Source organism: Lynx canadensis, chromosome A1 (assembly GCF_007474595.2).
Source record: "Lynx canadensis isolate LIC74 chromosome A1, mLynCan4.pri.v2, whole genome shotgun sequence".
Lineage (NCBI taxonomy): Eukaryota > Metazoa > Chordata > Mammalia > Carnivora > Felidae > Lynx > Lynx canadensis.
In genome coordinates, this window is record NC_044303.2 from 208406764 (window position 1) to 208426442 (window position 19679).

Below are 19679 nucleotides of genomic sequence, written 5' to 3' on the forward strand. Positions count from 1 at the left end.
AGCAACAGCAGTAGCAACAAAACCCATAAAACTAGATCCCAAACTCACACCTAACTCCTAACCCCAAAATAAATTTTTCATAGTTTCAAAGAGTTGAATGTTAAAAAAGAGTCCAAAGAGAAGTAGAAAACAACGTAAGGTTAATTATGTGTTCTGTGGCATCTGACTGGCTCAGTCGGTGGAGCGTGCAACTCTTGATCTCTGGGTTGTAAGTTCGAGCCCCACATTGGGCATAGAGATTACTTAAAAATAAAATCCTTAAAAATAAAATAAAAATAATTATGTATTCTCAGGGCAGGGATGGCATTCTTAAACATAACTCTAGTGATAGAAGTTATATTACAAGAATTTACTCATTGAATTAGAGAAAAGGCAGAAAGTCTTATATATCAAAAAGTTTAACTTTACTGATTACAAAAATGGGATGGAAAAATATTTCTAACATAAATAGAATCAGTTGGAAAATTTTATTTATCAGATTTGCAGGGGAACTAATTCTCTCTACCAACCAAAGAAGCTTTTTATATGTCATTTAAAACCCTGCCATTAGCCCTTTAAGGTTAATTTACAGTGAAGTACTAATATTCCTTCAAAGGTTTTGAAGACTTTTGGTTTTATTGGGTTGAGCATAGTTTGGTCTATGTTTGTAGTTTGTTGTTTGTTTGTTTCCTTTTTGTTGGTGGGAGTTTTTGGTATGAATAGGCAGAAGCAGGAGCCATAACAGCCTGATCTTATATTGTTTGTCATATAAGTGGCAAAAGATTAATACCCTGAATAAGAGGTTCTACTAGCCACTAAGAAAAAGCAAATACTATTCTGAAAATAGGCAAAGTGGGGCGCCTTGGGCGGCTCAGTCGGTTAAGCTTCTATCTTTGGCTCAGGTCATGATTTCACAGTTCGTGGGTTCGACCTTCCCCATCAGGCTCTCTGCTGTCAGCACAGAGCCTGCTTAAGATCCTCTGTCCCCTTCTCTCTCTCCTCCTTCCACGCTCCTACTCTCTGTCTCTCTCAATAAAATAAACATTTAAAAAATTTTTAATAGAATAAAAACAGCCAAAGGATTTGAGTAGATAATACAATTAAAATGTAAAAATGGTGATAAAAATGAAAAGATGGACCTCAAAGACGTGTAAAATTAAAGGAAAACATTTTTCAAGAATGCATCCCCTTTTCCTCTCAAAAAAATTGCCCACAAATTAGGAGGACAAGAAAAACAACCCGCATATTTTTGGGGAAACTAGGGCAACATACATAATTCCAATGCATAATGTATAAAATCAGAAAGGGTCAATGCAAATTGGGGAGATACAGAGACGTTCTATTCATGATATAGCCACAATAACCTACGAGTTATTTAGGAATAAGCATGATATGCTGGTAAATTTTTAACTAGTTCTCTAAGAAAAGGTGTATGTATGTGTGTAATGTTTATATACATACATGTATTAAATTTTTTGGTATTAAAGATGCATGGCACATAATATATAAATAAGAATAAGTTATACAATATTCTTTATTGAGAATTCCATATGGCCAATTGTTGATTTTTGCCAGTCTCTTGTACCTGTAGCCAACCTATGGTTGACATTAAGCAATGAATGTAGTTCCAACCTGAATGTTGATTATTGTTTTCATTTATGTTAACAAGATGAATGAGAAACAAAGATATTATGTCAGAAGTTCACTCATTTGTCAATAATGTGAGTGAATATTTTGCTGAGTTTGTATAATAGCTTTCAAATACTGGAAAATATTTCTTGAATGTTGTATGCTATTTACCATGTAATAGGTATAGAAACAACACGCTTTTAAGTTTAATCTGCATGATAAGCATTTCCTCCATCACTTTCTTATACCTAATAATCAACAAAACAATAATGAAAGTTATAGTTCTTGTTTATTTCCACGACCTAGCTACTCCCATTATGCCCAAGTTCAATCTATCATAGTGAGGTCACTGAATGCAGAGTAGGGAAGAGATGCCAACAGTATACCACCGTTTATTAGCACTTCTCATAATTTTATATGTGTTTACTTCTTATCTATCTCCTCAAATCCGTAAGAGCAGAAATGTGCGGCTGCTTTTTCCTCCATTGTATCCTAGTGCCTAGAACAGAGTTTGACACACAGTAAACATTCAATAAATATTTGTTAAATAAAAAAAAAAATGTTCAACTTACTATATGCCAGGTACTGTCCTAAGTGCTTTATGTGTATGAAGTCTAACATCCTCACCGCAACCCTATGAGGGGGCACTATTATGATCTTCATTTTACAGATGAAACCAGAAGTGACTTACCCAAGTCACCCAGCAGGTAAGTGGTGGAGCCAGAACTTAAACCTGAGCACTTTGGCTCCAGATCTTGGACCCTTTTGAGAGATGCATTCTCTCAATGCATCAGAGCCATGACGCTGGCAAAGAGACATCTCCGAGTGTCAGATATGTGGCACACTTTACAAGCAACCACGGCACATTAGAGCAAGCGGACAGGGATGATAGTTATGCTGGAACCGATTCATTATCTGACAGGTTCGGTTTTGTAGGAAATCTTTAAAGACATTTTACAGCACTGTTGGAAATTGTGGGAAGTAAGAAAAATCTTTGTAAATGACGAAGTAAGACAGCTGTTAACTCCAGGAAAACAGTAAGTTGAATGAATAAGTAAATGCAATTAGAGTACCCTACTTGATTCAGAGAAGCACAATATTTACCTAGTCATGATAATGAAAACCATGAACATGGATTTAATAAAAAAAAAAAAAAAGTTATGCTTTTGCTACGTTGGAAAAGGAAAGGGAGGAGGGAAAATACCTACATCTAGCAAATCGAAAGTCAATAATTTTTTCAAGCAGTAACTATGTGTATCCGTGTGTGTGTGTCTGTATATGAAGGCAAATGCAAAAGAAACATCTAAAATGTTGGAATTTTTTGTATTTGATATTGATATTTTGATAAAATGAAATTAAAGCAAAAGGTAGAAGTTTTCCATACTATTGTCAAGTTCAAAACATATGATGCCAATGTTGGCAAAAACATGTGAAAATCAGCACTTTCCTATACTAAGTGATGGAGCCAGCAGTTGGTATCACTCCAGAAAATAATTTGTATTTTGTATCAAAAGTCTTAAAAAAAGTTTTTTGACCCAGCATTTCCACTTAATGGAATCCATTCTAAGAAAAAACTTTAAATATGTGCAAAGACTAAGCCATTTTTTATTATAGCAAAAAAGAAAGGAATTAATGCAAATATCCAATATTAGAGCCTTAGTGTGTTTTTTTTAAATCATGGTAGAGTTGCATAAAGAAAAATTGTCTAGTTACTAAAAATCATATTATAATTATATTAACCTGGAATTATATTTATGAACAATGAGAAAAATTTTAAACTGATAACAAAATACAAAATGGTCCCATTTTGCTCCTCTGCCACAAAAGTATGTGTTTACACTAAAATGTTTTAAAATACATGGAACTCAGTAGCTATTGCTGGGTGATGAGTTTATGGGTGATTTATATGTGTTTGATTTTGCTTGTCTTTATATTATAACCTCTACTATATATATCATTTACTTGTGAGATTGTTTAATAAACTTCAATATTGAGAAATCACACCTGAAACAAAATACATCTTCTCATTAATGATTCAAGGAAATATTTGAAAACAAGTAAGAATGTGTTACCAGTATCAGACACAAAAACTAAACGTCTTTCGTCTAAAATAATGAGTCTGATGAAAAACCATCTACATGTTTTAAATCATAAAGAATGTCATATTAAAGTTGATGTAGGCTTCTTCATAAAGTCCAGAATATTAAAACTAAAAGTTACAAAAGTTTCAAAAAAGTAAGATTCTTTTTTTGTTTTGTTCTGTTTCACTTTTCATTATGAAATTTGTCACCCATATACTCAATACCTAGATTTAACAATTGTTAAGCTTGTCCTAAGCGAAGTAGAGAAAGTCCTTTTAATAATGGGAATTAAAGAAGTTATCTATCTCAAAAAAAAAAAAAAAAGAAAAATTTATCAGCATCACTAGTCATTATGGAAATGCAAATCAAAAGCACAATGAGATATCACCTCACACATGTTAGGATATCTATTATCAAAAAGACAAGATATAACAAATGCCAGGAAGTGGAGCAAAGGGAACACTTGTCTACACGGTTGGGAATATAAACTGGCACAGCCACTATGGAAACCAGTATCGACTTTCCTCAGTGAATTAAAAGTAGAACTGCATATGATCCAGCAATCCCACTTCCGGGTATATATCTAAAAGCCACAAAATAATTATCTTGAAGACATATCTGTATTCTCATATTTATAGCAATATGATTCACAACAGCCAAGGAATGGATACGACCTAAGTGTCCATCAATGGATGAGTGGATAAGGCAAATGTGGTAGATATATAAAGTGGAATCTTATTCCACTTAAAAAAAGAAGGAAATCATGTCATTTGTGACAACATGGATGAATCTGAAGGGCATTACGGTAGTGAAATAAGCCAGAAAGCCAGACAAGGACAAAGCTCACATGGTATCACTGATATGTGTAATCTAAACAAAACAAAACAAAACAAAAAGTCAAACTCATAGAAACAGAGAGTAGAAAAGTGGTTTTCAGAGGCTAGGGTGGGGGAACTAGGAAGAGGTTGCTCAAAGGGTACAAACTTTCAGTTATAAGATGTGTAAGTTCTGAAGATCTAAAGTAAAGCATGGTGACTATAGTTAACACTGTATTGTATAACTGAAATTTGTGAAGAGAGTAGAACTTAAGTGTTCTCACCCTCTGCCCCCCAAAAAGATAAACACGTTAGATGATGGATGTGTTCATTAACTCAATGGGGAAAACCCTTCAAAATAGATACATATATCAAATCATCCTCTTACATACATTACGTATCTGATAATTTCACTTGTGAATTATACCTCGATAAATCTGAAAAAAATAGAAAATTTAAATGCCACGTTCTGTGGTACTTAGAATATTAGATTCTTTAAAGCACTAATTCAACCTAGGATGCATTTCTTACGTTTTCATATTTAAGATCTTCATTTCTGCATACTCAGAATAGCCGGCTCTTGTGTTTGAAGATTTATCTTAATTCATGGTATTTTTTTCCTCTGCTTCTTAGGTACCAACAAAGGCCAAATGTGTTACTCAACTACTTCCCTCCCACCACCTCCACCATCCCATCCAGCCAGCCAACCACCATTGCCAGCACCATTGCCAACACAACCGCCAGTCCCAAGTCTACCTCCCAGAAACATTAAGCCACCTTTAGATCTAAAGTAAGCAAAGATTATTTTGCCATTTCTTTGTCGGTCTCTTGCCATAGATTTTCAAACTATGCTTGGCTGAACGCTGAGAGTTCCGTGGTAAACTGCGCAGGCCACACATGTGAGCAGATGCAAGGAGAAGGAAGGGCTGAGCAGGCTGCTCTCATACCCCCACTTCCTTGAGCAACTCTTGTTTTATCTGTTTTTACCGTGGTTTTTTTTTTTCCTTAGGAGTTCATTTGAAAAAAAATTCCAGCGCCTTTTTAAAAGTTTTGAAACATTCCTCAGGTTAGCACTACAACTATCTCTTCCACCATCACCATCACTGCCCCCACCATCACCACCACCACCACCATCATCATCACCAGCACCACCACCACCATCCTTAAAGTCACCACCATTATCATCACCACCATCAAATCGCCACCAGCATTACCATTATCATCATTACTGCCGCCATCATCACCACTATGGCCATTATCACCACCATCACCACCACCAGCATTATCGACACCGTCACCACTATTATCACGAGCACCAGCACCACAATTTACTGACTACTTATGACTTGTTAGGAACTTTATATATATACGTGAAAAATGTTTTCCTCATTTCACAGATGAAGAAATGGGAATTTACAGAGGTTGAGTAACTTCTCCAAGATCACACAGGAACGTAGAGTAGAAATTTGAGGCAAGGTCAGTCTAAGTTCAAAGTAAACGTGTGCTTTTAACCACTCTGCTAAATAACCTCTTTAAGCAAAAAGCGCAGCTTTTCTCTCAAGCTTCAGATTTTTGGCAGTGTGTTTAAAAACTAAGAAACTTTTATTCAAGCCCACTCCTGCTTTTCTTAGATGGTGCTTTCTAGAAATGTCAAGACTGTATGGGTTGCTATGCACAAGTTTTTTATCCATGATTGACCAGAATAGCTGGTTGAGGAAAAAGGAAACAGAAAGTTGGACTAGAATGAATGCTGTTTTAAAAGGAAATAATTGGATAACGGCAAGTATAAATCCTTATGGCAAGTTAGACTATATCTTCCTTTTCATCTTCTAGAAAATTGCTTTACTTTGTTCTCCTTGAACACAAATAAGCAATATCCCAAAATATTTGGCAACAGTTTATTTTTCCTCCACTTCAATTCTTTACCAGACTGATGTTCTTTACATTTAATGTACTTAATATTTGTAATCCATATAATAGAATCTGTTAATAATGTCTTTATATTGAAAGTACTTCATATCCATAATCTATATAATAGAATCTGTCAATATCGATGCCTGATTGCCAGCTTTCCTTTACTGATGATCATAGTTTAGAGCAGGGGTTGAAAATACATCTGTCATAGGTAGCCACCACTATGTTTCACTTTATTGTGTTTGTTTGGAGTATAAATGCAGAAACTAGAAAGTGTTAGAGCAGCATAGTGGCTATTATCTTATTTGTGGCCCGCAATATGCATTTATATTGACTTCGTGGCCTTCGTGGCCTTCCAGGCATTTGATTTTAAGAATTCTAGTTGAAAGACTCTAATACCCCATGATATCTTGCTACCAAATAAGAGTTTAAGCCATCTGCCTACTAACATGTAAATGCTAAATAAATATTTGATTAGTTAAAACAACTAATTAACATGTGCTCTTACATACACTTGACTTCTATAATTATTTTGCTTTCACATGTATTAAATTCCATTTCTTGGAGTGCCTGAATGGCTCATCAGTTAAGCATCTGACTCTTAATTTTGGCTCAGGTCATGATCTCACACTTGGGAGATGGAACCCTGTGTTGGGCTCTGCGCTGAGCATGCAGCCTGCTTAGGATTCTCTCTCTCTCTCTCTCTCTCTCTCTCTCTCTCTCTCTCTCTCACCCTCACTCCCTCTCTCAAAAAATAAGTAAATAAATAAAATTCTGTTTATTTTCCCTAATTTTTTTCCTAGTCTGATAAATGTAATCCATTAGATCATGATCTTAATACATTTGAATATTATTATGTGACCTATCCCAGTTACTGGCTTCAGTTGTATCCAATTCTAGTGAGAAATTTTAATAAATACCCTAAGCATGAATCCCTGAAAATATATAAGACATGAAGATGGATAATTATGTGATTGAAGAAACTGTGGAGAAGAGGAGTATTCAGCACTATTCTTGCTATATGGGGAGTTACCAAGACCACCATATATTTGATGATTCATTTAAAGGACGCAGAGGACCAGCAAATAGTAGTACTCATGGCTAAGATTAATCACAGTGACACTGTCCTTCTGTGCCTGGGAGGGACATGCTGAGATTTCTCCTTTCTCCAGCTTTACAAATGTGTAATGCTGCTTCCCAGGCAGCCCATTAGAGACAAATTTTTATTGAGAGGTGGTCACATAGACACCTTTTGCCTATTCACTACCAAAATACCAGACTTCTAGAAGGAGAGGAGGTTTTCACCCTAAGTCACATTGTCTATACAGTCTAGGCACAATAAATCACTCTTATCAATCAGGCAATTTTTCATATCAGTGTAGAGAATTTTTTAGAAGCTGAATTCCCAGATGCAAGCCAAGGGCCAATCATGGTGTCAGATTCTTCTAAAATGAGTAGCTTCAGACTTGCGATATTAATTCTTTTTGGCATACCTACTCCAGAATCCATACCTACTCCAGAATCCATTTTGATATGGTGGGAAATAAAAAGTTGTTTACAGAAGAAAGGATTTCAAGAATAGTCCTATAGCCTGTACTGCAAATTTATAAGAATGCTCGTCAGTTTCTCAGGTTTTTCAGGAAATTCTTGAAAAAGTTGAAAGGGGTCTTCCAACCAACAAGACTCAAATTTTTTTCTTGTAATATTGTTTGCATCAGAAATTAGCAAAATCCACCAATTGTAATAAGCTTTACCTCATGACTATTAAGAACTCCTAATTAGAAAGTTGGATTCATCTAAGAGTTCCTGACTCCACAAAATGCATACACTCAGGAGAAAGATGAAGAGAAACAAGAGTCTTCTTGGATGTTATACTGCCTAGACAAACAGTTATTGGGGAATCTGAAAGTTAATTGTCAGATGGAGAGATTAGAGTGAATGAAAGCTAAGGGACATTTACAATTTTTTTTTAAGTAAAAATGTGGTGTGTAGTGAAAGACTTTCAGACTCCCATCAGAGAGCTTAAGTAAATCCCAAAATGAAGAAATATCTGGGTCAGAAACTTTCCCCCAAGTAGGGGAAGTTAGATGAGATATGAAGAAGAAATAAGAGCAAAATTAGTCTTGATATTCAGGCTCAAAAACTCATATTTCATGTAAGAGGGAAATTTACAGGATAAATCTTTAAGTAAAATTGTGAGATATGGGTGTTCCTGTGCTTTTCCCCCTGCTGCCACCCTTTAAAACACACGCATGGGTGTTTTCCAGAGGCTCTCTCTACCAGCCTGCAAATGCCATTCCTCCCCTCATTGGTCAAAGGCCACTCTCAGGTCAAGCTCTAATAGATTTTTTTTTTTACCTTCACTCAAGAATTGTTCTTTGAGCCACTACTTGTGCTTTTGTAATAGTAGTTCAGGAAATATCAGTGAACAAAATAAGGTTCCTGCCCACATAGAACAGGGTGCAACAGACGAAAAGAATAAAAATAATGAGCAGGCCAAGGAGATAGTATGTTTGGAAATACTAGGTAGGAGAAAAGAGAGCAGGGTTAGGTGGTGTAGTGAGAGGGTGGGTTAGGGACAGCATGTGGCAACTTTAAGAAAGGTGAGGGTAGCTCCCGTTATAGGCAGTTATACTTGAGCAAAGACTCAAGGAAATGAGGGGGGTAGGCTTGCGGATAGCTTAAGCAAGATCATTCAGGCAGAGAGAACAGACAGAATAAACGCCTAGAATGTTCAAGGACTAGGAAGGAGATAACTGGAGCTGGAGTAGAGTGAGCAAGGAAAGGAACAGTAGGAAAAGATTTAGCTTGTGTAGAGCCTTGCCGGTCATGGCTGACATTGTGGTTCTTCTAAGTGGAATGATAACCGCTGAAAAAGGTCGAGCAGAGCATTGATGTTTTAAATTATGTTTTATCAAGATCACCTTAACAGCTCTATGAAAAGAGACAGTAGGCAAATGAAACAGAGACACTAGTCAGGCAGATATTGCCGAAAGACAGACACGATATCGTGGTAGCTGTAATCAAAATGGTGGCAGTGGAGATGGAGAGAGGTGTCCAGATTCTGAATATATTTTGAAGGTAGACACAACAGAATTTGGATCTGGGGTCTGAAGGGAAAAGAGAATCAAAGAGGGCTGCGGGGTTTTTGCCTCGAGCAACTATAAGGATGATGTTCCTTCAACTGAAATGAGAGGCTAAAAAGAGGGTTTGGGAGTGGGGAAGATCAGGAAGGCATGGCTACTTTAAGCTTGAGGATCTTTTAAACATCCAAGTAGAGATATTGAGGCGGTAATGGGTATAAGAAGTGAAGAGTTTAGGAGAAAGTTCTCGTTTAAAAACATAATAAATCAGGGAGTCATAGGCATATCCCCACTTAGAATCATGAGACTTCAAATCACCAAGGAAATGAGGCGGCTGGGTGTCTCAGTCGTTAAGTGTCTGACTCCCGATTTCGGCTCAGGTCATGATCGCACAGTTTGTGGGTTGCGCTGATAGTGCGGAGCTTGCTTGGGATTGTCTCTCCCTCTCTGTCTGCCCCCCTACTTTTTTCTCTCTCTCTCTCAAAATAAAAACTTTAAAAAAATCACCAAGGAAGTGAGTATAACTAGAGAGAAGAACCGAGCCCTGGGGCACTCCAACTCTACTAGCCTGGGAGAAGAAAAAATGAGCAAAGCGGGATAAAAAGGAACAACGAATAAGATAGGAAGAAAACAAGAGTGTGGTGTCCTGGAAGCCAAGTAAAGGGAGTATTCCCAAGAGGAAGGCAGTGATAACTGTGTCAGCTGCTGCAGAAGGTCAAATAAGTGAGGACTGTGAAGGTCAGTGTGAATTCTCCTGGAATCGAGCTTGACTGAAATAGCTTTAGAAGACCAAGAAAGGACAGGAATTGGAAAGAGCAACGGTAAACAACTCTTTCAAGAGTTGTTCTCTTTCTCAAGGAGAAAAGAGAAGCAAAGGAATGGAGCGGTAACTGCTGGGAAAAAAGGAATTGAGATTTTTTGTTTTTTTTTTTAAGATGGAAGAAATAGCAGCATGTCTGCATGCAGTGAAAGATCTAGTAAAGAGAGTAAAATGATAATGGCGGCCAGGGGAGAATTCTCGAAACAAGACTAGAGCAACTGGGAAGTAGTGTTCAGGTGAGGGAGTGGCTTCCCAAAGGAATAAAGAACTGAAAGGTTTACAATCTTCTCTAGGGTGGAGTCTGTGTTGCTTAAGGCAAAAAATCGAATTTTTAATTGGTATCAGGGAAGGAATTTCAGGAGATAGGGTGGCCTTTTTCACCTACCTCCCCGGAAGACACTTGTAATGACATCATTCCGATCAGGATGCCTTAAGAATGTAGAAGATTGGAAGCAGATGAGAATCAGAAATAATAATCATCTTTAACAATAAAGTGGTTGCGACGAAAGTTCTATTTTATTTTAAATTGTACTGTTTCCCCACCTAGTGGTGAGAAGTCAGCTAGCTACATTTTCTGCTGTTACTCAGACATCTGAAGAGAAACTGAAACCCGTCGAAAGAGCTCGTGTATCATTACTGGTGTTCAGGTCAACATCTTTTAGTGTAACACGTTTCTTGGCACCATCGTTAAAGATTAACTATAATTTTAACAGCATAACTAATTCTTCATGTGAAGACAGAACCAACGGTTGAATATTTTGGTATACAAAACAAATTCCATGATTATTAATAGCAATGAGACAGGAAAAGTGAAGTAATAAGAAATAATAAATAATGGGAAGTGACTAAGGTTGGAAGAGGGAGAAGTTCAACAGTTCTTACTGTGAGATCACTCGTAGCCCGCTTCAGAGTTTATTGGCTCTAAAATCAGACGAAATCAGAACTTACACCATTATAACATTTTATTAGTTACAAATTCTTAACATTCTCTGGAATTTGAGACTTGCCCTATCAGACGGGCACTCCCGGGTGGTCTTACCAACTCCATTTAGAAAGCACTGGCTGAAGCGAGTCGTACTTTTTATAAGTCCTCCTGCGTTCAATACAGGAAGACATGTTCCAGAGAAAAGTTCACAGAGCTTTTATTCTCAGCAACAGCAGGTATAGAACAAAGTGTTGTGTGACTTTCTTCTTTAAAAAACCAAACAAACCAACAATTAAAAGCTAAAGTCATGAATAGCAAATAATATAAAGGTCAACAGCTTTACATCTTTAAAAGTCAGGAAATAGAACACATTAGAGCTTTCTAAAAATGATGGACCTGATACTGAGTTAACCTTGCCTTTCCTATGTAATTCGCACGCCACAGTGTGAAACTAAAGAACTCGTGAGAGGTCCTCGTTGAACAGACACAGGGTTATAACAACCGATAAACTCCTTTTCTTCTTTACCTGCTCCCTCTGCTTACAGCCTGTGCCACTATGGGTTGTGACTGGTTTCATTGTTTGCCTCCAGGGGCAGAGTTTCCAAAGCCTGCAGCACTATTTTTTTTTTTTTAAATAATTGGTGACTATTTTGTTAAAGTTTTTACTTATTTATTAGAAAGAGAGAGAAAGAGAATGAGCAGGGGAGGGTAGAGACAGAGGAGGACAGAGGATCTGAAGCGCAGTCCGTGCTGACAGCGAGGGGCCCAATGCAGGGCTTGAACTCACAAACCTTGAGACTATGACCTGACCCAAAGTCGAGGCTTAACTGACTGAGCCACCCTTTCGACCCGGCAACAGCTTAATCTCGGTTTATTCATGACATTCATCTACCTCGTGTTTTTCCCTTTTATTCTTCACTCTCATTCCTATACGATTTATTATCTATTGAACATTTGCATGTTTATATGGTGAATTCAGACTTATATAAACTAACATCTACACGCTATCGTGTTAGGTCTATGAACCAATGTGTGCATGCAAACATTATCTGTAAGTGATTAATGGTTTGTATAAACATGCAGCCACATATGTATGAAAGTGCTATGCAGATACTCTCCATTCTGCACATATTTGTTACTCATCCACCCAAGTGTTTTAGGAAGTAAGCTGCAAGTCCAGTAGTCCTTTTGACTTAATTTTTTTTTTTCAAAAATGATAATAAACAGGGGCGCCTGGAAGGCTCAGTCGGTTATGTGTCTGACTTTGGCTCAGGTCATGATCTCGCGGTTCGTGAGTTCGAGCCCCATATCGGGCTCTGTGCTGATAGCTCAGAGCCTGGAGCCTGCTTCCAATCCTGTGTCTCCCACTCTCTCTGTCCCTCCCCCATTCACACTCTGTCTCTCTCACACTCTCAAAAATAAATAAACATTAAAAAAAAATTTTTTAATGATAATAATTCACTTTCATAACAAAAGTTAATGGGGACAAAATTAATTCATCACAAAAAATCAAAGTCTTACTCATGACTGGAATTATTCTAATAGCTTTCTAAAAATGATAGTCAGTCATAATAATAATAATAATATAATAATAATAAACTAATAATAAACTAGCAAAGTGGCAATCTCTTTCATCAAGGGGATTATAGTCTCATAGTAGGAAGAGACACTTGCAAGCAATCGCTCTATAATTATAGTAACACAAAATAATCATAAATGAAGCAATGTATGACACATAGAAGCAGCAACCACGTGGGCTTAAGGCATCAGAGATAACTTCACAGAGGAGGGAATGTTTAAAGAGAGCCTTATAGATTAAGGAGGACCATAAGCAGATGATAAGAAGAAAGATTATCCTAGAAAAGGAAAAGAAAGCGAGCTAAGCACAGAGCAACAAGAAACCAGAGAGTGTTCAGAGAGTGAGTCGGTATTAATACATGAAAAGAAGATGAGAGAAGAAGAAATAGCCGCTGGGGTGGCTCAGTTGGTTAAGCGTCTGACTTAGCTCAAGTCACGATCTCATGATTCATGAGTTCAAGCCCCATGTCGGGTTCTGGAGCCTGCTTTGGATTCTGTGTCTCCCTCTCTCTCTCTGCCCCTCCCCCACTCACCCTCTGTCTCTGTTTTATTTCAAAGTAAACATTAAAAACTATTTTTAAAAAAAAGAAGAAGAAACAGGAAAAACAAACTGCAAAAGAATAGGGCTGGGCATAAGAACTTTGTATACCATGAAAGGGGCTGTAAATTTTATTCTGTAGAATGTCAATATATTTGACGTCTAAGGTATTTATGTCTTGTGCTTTTAATTAATACTCAATTCATTAAATTTAATAAGGCAAAAGTCTAATTTATTTTAGGTACTTAAGTTCACATAATATAACTTGCTATCTTATTATACATCTAGTAATTTTTATTTAATAAGAACAATTACTTTCAGGGGGATCATTGATTAATGATTAGACAACTCAGGTTAAATTCTTTCAAATGGATACTTACGTTAAAAAATTTAGTTTTAATTACCCCCTTACATGTTTACGTTGCATGGATAAATCTATATACTGAATTTTTTTAAGCATAACTGCAAATCCTCTCAAGAACTTAAGTGACTCTTACAAATCTGTTAAAGCACATCCAGTTCTCTTAAATGTTCACTTGTATTTTCTATGGGATTTTTCTTATATTTTTTAAGAAGCATATTTAGTTTGAAAAAATTTATAAAAGGTGAATATGTAAACAGAGAGAGAGTAAACTGAACCTCCATGTCCCCTACACCAACTTCAACAATTATAAATTTATCACTAGTCTTGTTTCATCAATACCCCTACCCACTTCCCTCTTTCATATTATTTTTAAGCTAATACCAAATATTCATAAATATTTTAGTAGGTATCCCTAAAAATTAGACTTTATATAATAATATAAAAATCAAGTCCATGTTCAAATTTCCAGTTGTCTCTTAAATTGAGTGTGTGTATGGTTTTTTAAATTTGTTTGAAGAAGAATCCATATAAAGTCTGCACATTTTCATTGGCTTATACGTTGGTAATTCTCTTTGAAGCTACAAGTCTACCCTCTATAACTATATTTATCTATTTATTGCAATTTATTTGTTGAAGAAATCAAGCTCTTTGAGGGGACTATAATTATCCATAGTCTAGATCTTGCTGAATGCTTTCCTATAGTTTAGCTTGTATGCTCCTCTATTTCCTATAAATTGGTAGTTGGAGGTAAATGTAGCTTGACCAAATTTAGTTCTAGTTTCTTTGGTCAGATTACTTCCTAGGTGATGGTATATTCTTTTATCAGGAGGCTGTAAAGTCTGGTTGACTCTCCTTTTTTGTTATGAGAAGCCATTGACACTCAATATTGACACAAAGAATCCATACTTTTCAACTACACTAAAAAGTCTAAATAACAAATTTTAGTTTGACACATCTAATTAAATATTTGCTAGTGTAACAAATCTCTTAAATATTACAAACATTTAAAATATTGAACACTGGGGCACCTGGGTGGCTTAGTCGGTTGGCAATCTGTTGTCAGCTCAGGTCATGATCTCACAGTTTGTGAGTTTGAGCCCATGTTGGGCTCTGCAGTGACAGCTCGGAGCCTGGAGCCTGCTTAGGATTCTGTGTCTTTCTCTCTCTGCCCCTCCCCTGCTTGTGTTCTCTCCTCTCTCTCTCTCAAAAATAAATAAACATTTGTAAGTAAGTAAGTAAATAAATAAATAAATAAATAAATAATATTGAACATAGTAGGTTCATTGTCCCCATGACTGTAAAACTTGTTTCACAAATTTTTGTACCACGGGTTTGACTTACTTCATCATTTCTGTATTTTATTCTGAATTTTTCAAGGACCAAAAAAAATCACTAAGGGAAACAAGTGTCTTGTCATCATCAAGTTAATGAATTGATTAATTGGGCCTTTACACTTAACCTAAATTAAAAGCTAAGCATATATAAGTTAAATTTTTAAATTTCAATTTGTTTAAAAAGTAAGTTTATTGGATCAACAATCGATGACCACATATGTTTACCATCCCAGGTAGAGACTGAGACACGTATCTATGGCAATTCTTCCTGAGCCTCAGGTGTGCCCACCGAGCTTGTTTGATGATCTAAGGGATAACGAGGCATTTCCAGCCCAGATTCTTCAATGGGGTTGGCTTTGTAACCAGCATCTTTTGGGTTCTTTAAGTGGCTTGAGTAGTGAACATGAGAGTGATATAATCACATTTGCATTAGAAAATGTTGGCAGTGGTGTGGAGAAGGGACTGTAAGGATGGAGAAGATGGAGAGCAATGCTCATCACTGGAAGCCAAGGCAGATGGCTACTGCAAGAGTCCACACTAGAGATAATAGAACTCTCTTCTCCTGTCTACCAGGAAAGAGGAGAGAGATGGAGAGTGGGGCCGTGAATTAGAGGAGACATTAAATACGTGGAACTGACAGAACATGATTAACTTGGTGAGGGACTGAAGAAGAGTGAGCAAGAGGATGCCTTTAAGGCTTAGGTGGATATGTGGAACTGTGGTGCCATTCACTAAGATAAGAAACCTAGTAGGAAAAACAGGTTTGTGCTGGGACAGAAGAGGAAAGCCTCTGTTTCTGCGATGTTAATGTAGCACTGGCTGTGGAATATCCAAGATGTGTGTATGTGAGTCTGAAACTCAGAAGAGAGGCCTGCCCTGGAGATGTCAATACGGAAGTCACCAACACTAAGAGAACAAGTGCAGCTGTGGGCATATAGGAGGCCATTCAAGGACAGGGGTAGAGTGGAAAAAGAAAGGAAACCAAGACCAGAACACAAAGGAATATCATCACTTAAAGGGGGAAGTCAGAGGCAAGTAAACCCACAAAGGAAATTGTGGGATGGTGGTTAGAAACACAAGTGAGCCGGGAGAGATCTTTTACGGAAACAAAAGAGACTCCAGGAAAGCAAAATGGCCAATACTGTTAAGGGCCACAAAGTAATCATGTAAGATTATCATGGAGAGGTATCCAGTGGATTTGGTAAGTAAGTTCTTTAAGAGTGGTTTCAGCGAAGGATTGGCAAAAGAAGCCAGAGGGTAGTCATGAAGAAATGAGCAAGAGAAAAAGAAGTCAAGTCTGTGAGCCCATACAGCCTTCTCCATGTTGGCTGGGAAAGAGAGGACTATCTGTATCTGTGGTAATGTGGAGAATTGAGAAAGGTAAAGAGAAGGTTTTGGACTTTATGAATGAGAGTAACTGGGGCTGAGAGAGAAAGCAAAGTATGAGATATTTAGGAATGGGAAGTGAAAGTAGAGGAATAGTAATAATAATATAAAAGATACAATGACACACAGAAGAAAGAAATGGGGCAAAACACTGATAATTTAGATAGAATTCAGAACACAGGTGGAAGGAAATTTGGTAGATAGAAGGTAAGCAAAAGTTGGGTTAAAGGAATACATTTTCTTAAGAATATATTTTCTAAAAAGAATATATTTTCTTGCTCTATTATCTGTGAAATAAGAAACAAGATCATCTGGTTATAGGGGAGGTGAGAGGGACAGTGGATTTGAGGAAAGTAGTGATGGTTTTGAATAGCCTTTGAGAAGGATGATGGGAAAGAAGGTTCATTAGGAAAAGGTATATGAAATTACAGAAGAGTGTTGAGGATAAAGTTGAGATCAAATGTCAATTATTTGTAATATCCAGAATCAGTGAAATGGCAATTTTCTCCAGCTATGCTAATCAACCTGAGCATAAAAAATAGAAAATATAGATGGTTCCATCAATCATTAGGGATTTGTGGGACCCAGGTACTGATAACTGTGAAGAGCAATTGGAGTGCAGTGGCACTTAGAGTCCAAGACACAAATGATGGAAGTAAAGCCAGAAGGAGAACCTCTGGAAAGAAGGAGTCAAGGATTAGAACTGATTCTCTTTGGCATCTATACCATAAAACCAATCAAATGCCTTCAGAATCCCAGAATTGAATTATTTATATACTTCCATTTTAACAGAAGACATATTACTACCCTGAGGCAATGGATTGATTTTATGTGTCCACTGTGAATGGACAGAACTGTCCTCAAGCTCCCCTATTCTCTCTCTTTTTTTTTTTTTTTTGCCTCAGTAGCAGCATAAATATGAGGCTAAAGCCCATTCTAATAACTTCTGAAGTTTTAAATCAGAGCAGAAGTTAAAGACAAAAGAATAATTTAAAATATGATCCTTTTAGTCTTTTTCCTTTTTCATTGTACGGCAAGCATCTATTTGCTCCATTTTTACTTTTTCTTCTTTCTCGTTTTCAGAAGCGCTGTACATGAAGAAAATCAAGATAGTGTCATGCACTCTGATGGTAAGAGGCACAAAGATATTTTATTTATTTATTTGTTACCTGAGATACAGAAGTGTGAGTTAATCATTTGGATAGGATCATTATTGGGCCATTGTCATCACTGGTGCCTGCAAAACCACTCTCTTGTTTTACTTATGTGTGTATTCCCTTTTATCTCCATGATCCCTTCCCTTTCCTCTGCTTCCCTTACCAGAGACAAATATTTTAATACATTTAATGTGTGTGTGTGTCTGTTTGTACATATTCTTTGCATACTGTTGTATGTGTGTATATATTTGAATTTACATAAACAGTATGTTAGAACTCACTCTGCTCTTTTTTTTACACTCAGCATAATATGTTTTACGGGTCCCACCCATGTTGCTATATGTATATTTAATTTGTTAACTACTGTATAGTACTCCATGGTATGTATCCTATGCATTTGCATTTTACTTCCAGTTCACTGGTACTTACAAATAATAATTCAGTGTACATTCTGGTCCATATTTCCATGTGGACCTCCAAGAGACTTTCTTTAAAGTATATATATCCAGTAGTGGAATGGCTGTTTGAAAGCTATGGAATATTCATGGAATATTCTAGTACTATGGAATTAGGAGTAGAGTGCTCTCCAGAAAAGCTGCATCTGTGTGTACTCACATCAGCAGGGCATGAAGATTCCAAGATGCCTACCTTTCACCAGTGCCTGGTATTATTTAGCTTTCCAATTGTTTTGAGTCTTATATGTATAAAATAATATCTCACTTCATTTTCATATCTCTGCTTGCAGTTGAGTCTGGGTACTTCAGTTGTGTATTAGCCTTTGTGTTTTCCTCTTCTGTAACTTGCCACTTCATATCCTTTGACCACTTTTTTCTTAGAGTTGGTATCCTTTCCCGACTGACTTTCAGGAGCTCCTCTGTATTTCAGATATTAATCTCATGTCGGTTGCAGAAATTGCAACTATCTTCTCTCATCCTATCCATGGTCAATTAACCCAAGCTTCCCATCACCGAACATAAATAAATTTTGATATAATCAAATTAATTAAACTCTGCATTGTAATTTGTTTTAAAGTTTTACTTAAGGAGTCCTATCCCTAAAAATAAAACTATTATCTTCCTCTTTCTTCTATGAACTTTATCCCTTATATTTGAGTCTTTTCTCCTTATATTTGCAGAGTACCTTTGAGGAATTAGTAGAAATCCAGATTTATTGCCTCACCTAGGGAACGATTTTTCCCATTACCATATTTCGAAATCCATCATTTTCTCAATAATTTCTAATGCCATCTTTATACTCCATTAACTCTATAGGTGTGTATATGTCTATGCATGTATGTGTGTGTATTTGTTGTGGGCAATACATGTGTATGAAAGAGTATACGTAATTTATGCATCCGTCTCTGAGTTTTCTGCTGTATTTCATTGGTCTATGTGTTTCTGTACCAACCCCACACTGTTTTTATTATTGTTGCTCTAGATTAGTCTTAATATCTAATAATTAGGTGATACTACTAAACACTTGGATAGTAAAGGATCTTTTTTAAAAAAATTAACTTTGGGGCACCTAAATGGCTCAGTGGGTTTAAGCGCGCATCCTACTTCGGCTCAGGTCATGATCTCATGGTGGGCTTGAGCCCTGCATCAGGCTCTGTGCTGACAGCTCAGAGCCTGGAGCCTGAAGCCTGCTTCAGATCTGTGTCTCCCTCTCTCTCTGCCCCTCCCCTGCTTGTGCTCTGTCTCTTTCCTCTCTCTCAAAAATAAGTAAACATTAAAAAGAAGAAGAAGAAGAAGAAGAAGAAGAAGAAGAAGAAGAAGCAGCTATCAGTTTAAAAAAAAAACTTAATTAACTTTATTTGCTTGATACATGGAAACAAATCCTTGGGAACAAATAAGTCAAAAGAACAACCAGTTGTGATTTTCTGGTAATACCTTTGTTCCACATTAGCCCACAAAACCAAATGTGCATGCCTTTCACGAAGAGGTTAAAATGTCTTCATTATTTTTTGGCTTTTGCGTTATTTTATGAAAGCCAATTGAAATGGTTTTACAATGAAAGTACAAGTATCAAAGAGGCCATAGTAAAGATCTAATCCACATATTCTATTTTGTACTTCTA

At 36.7% G+C, this 19679-nt stretch overlaps 1 protein-coding gene across 1 annotated transcript in view; it reads left to right on the top strand.

The window, feature by feature from the left end:
• Positions 1–19679, top strand: part of FYB1 (FYN binding protein 1) — a 102803-nt gene that overhangs the window by 47090 nt on the left and 36034 nt on the right. The window contains 2 exon segments of the mRNA XM_030330789.1: positions 5138–5294; positions 17530–17576. Of these exon segments, the coding sequence (XP_030186649.1) occupies positions 5138–5294; positions 17530–17576 (204 nt within the window).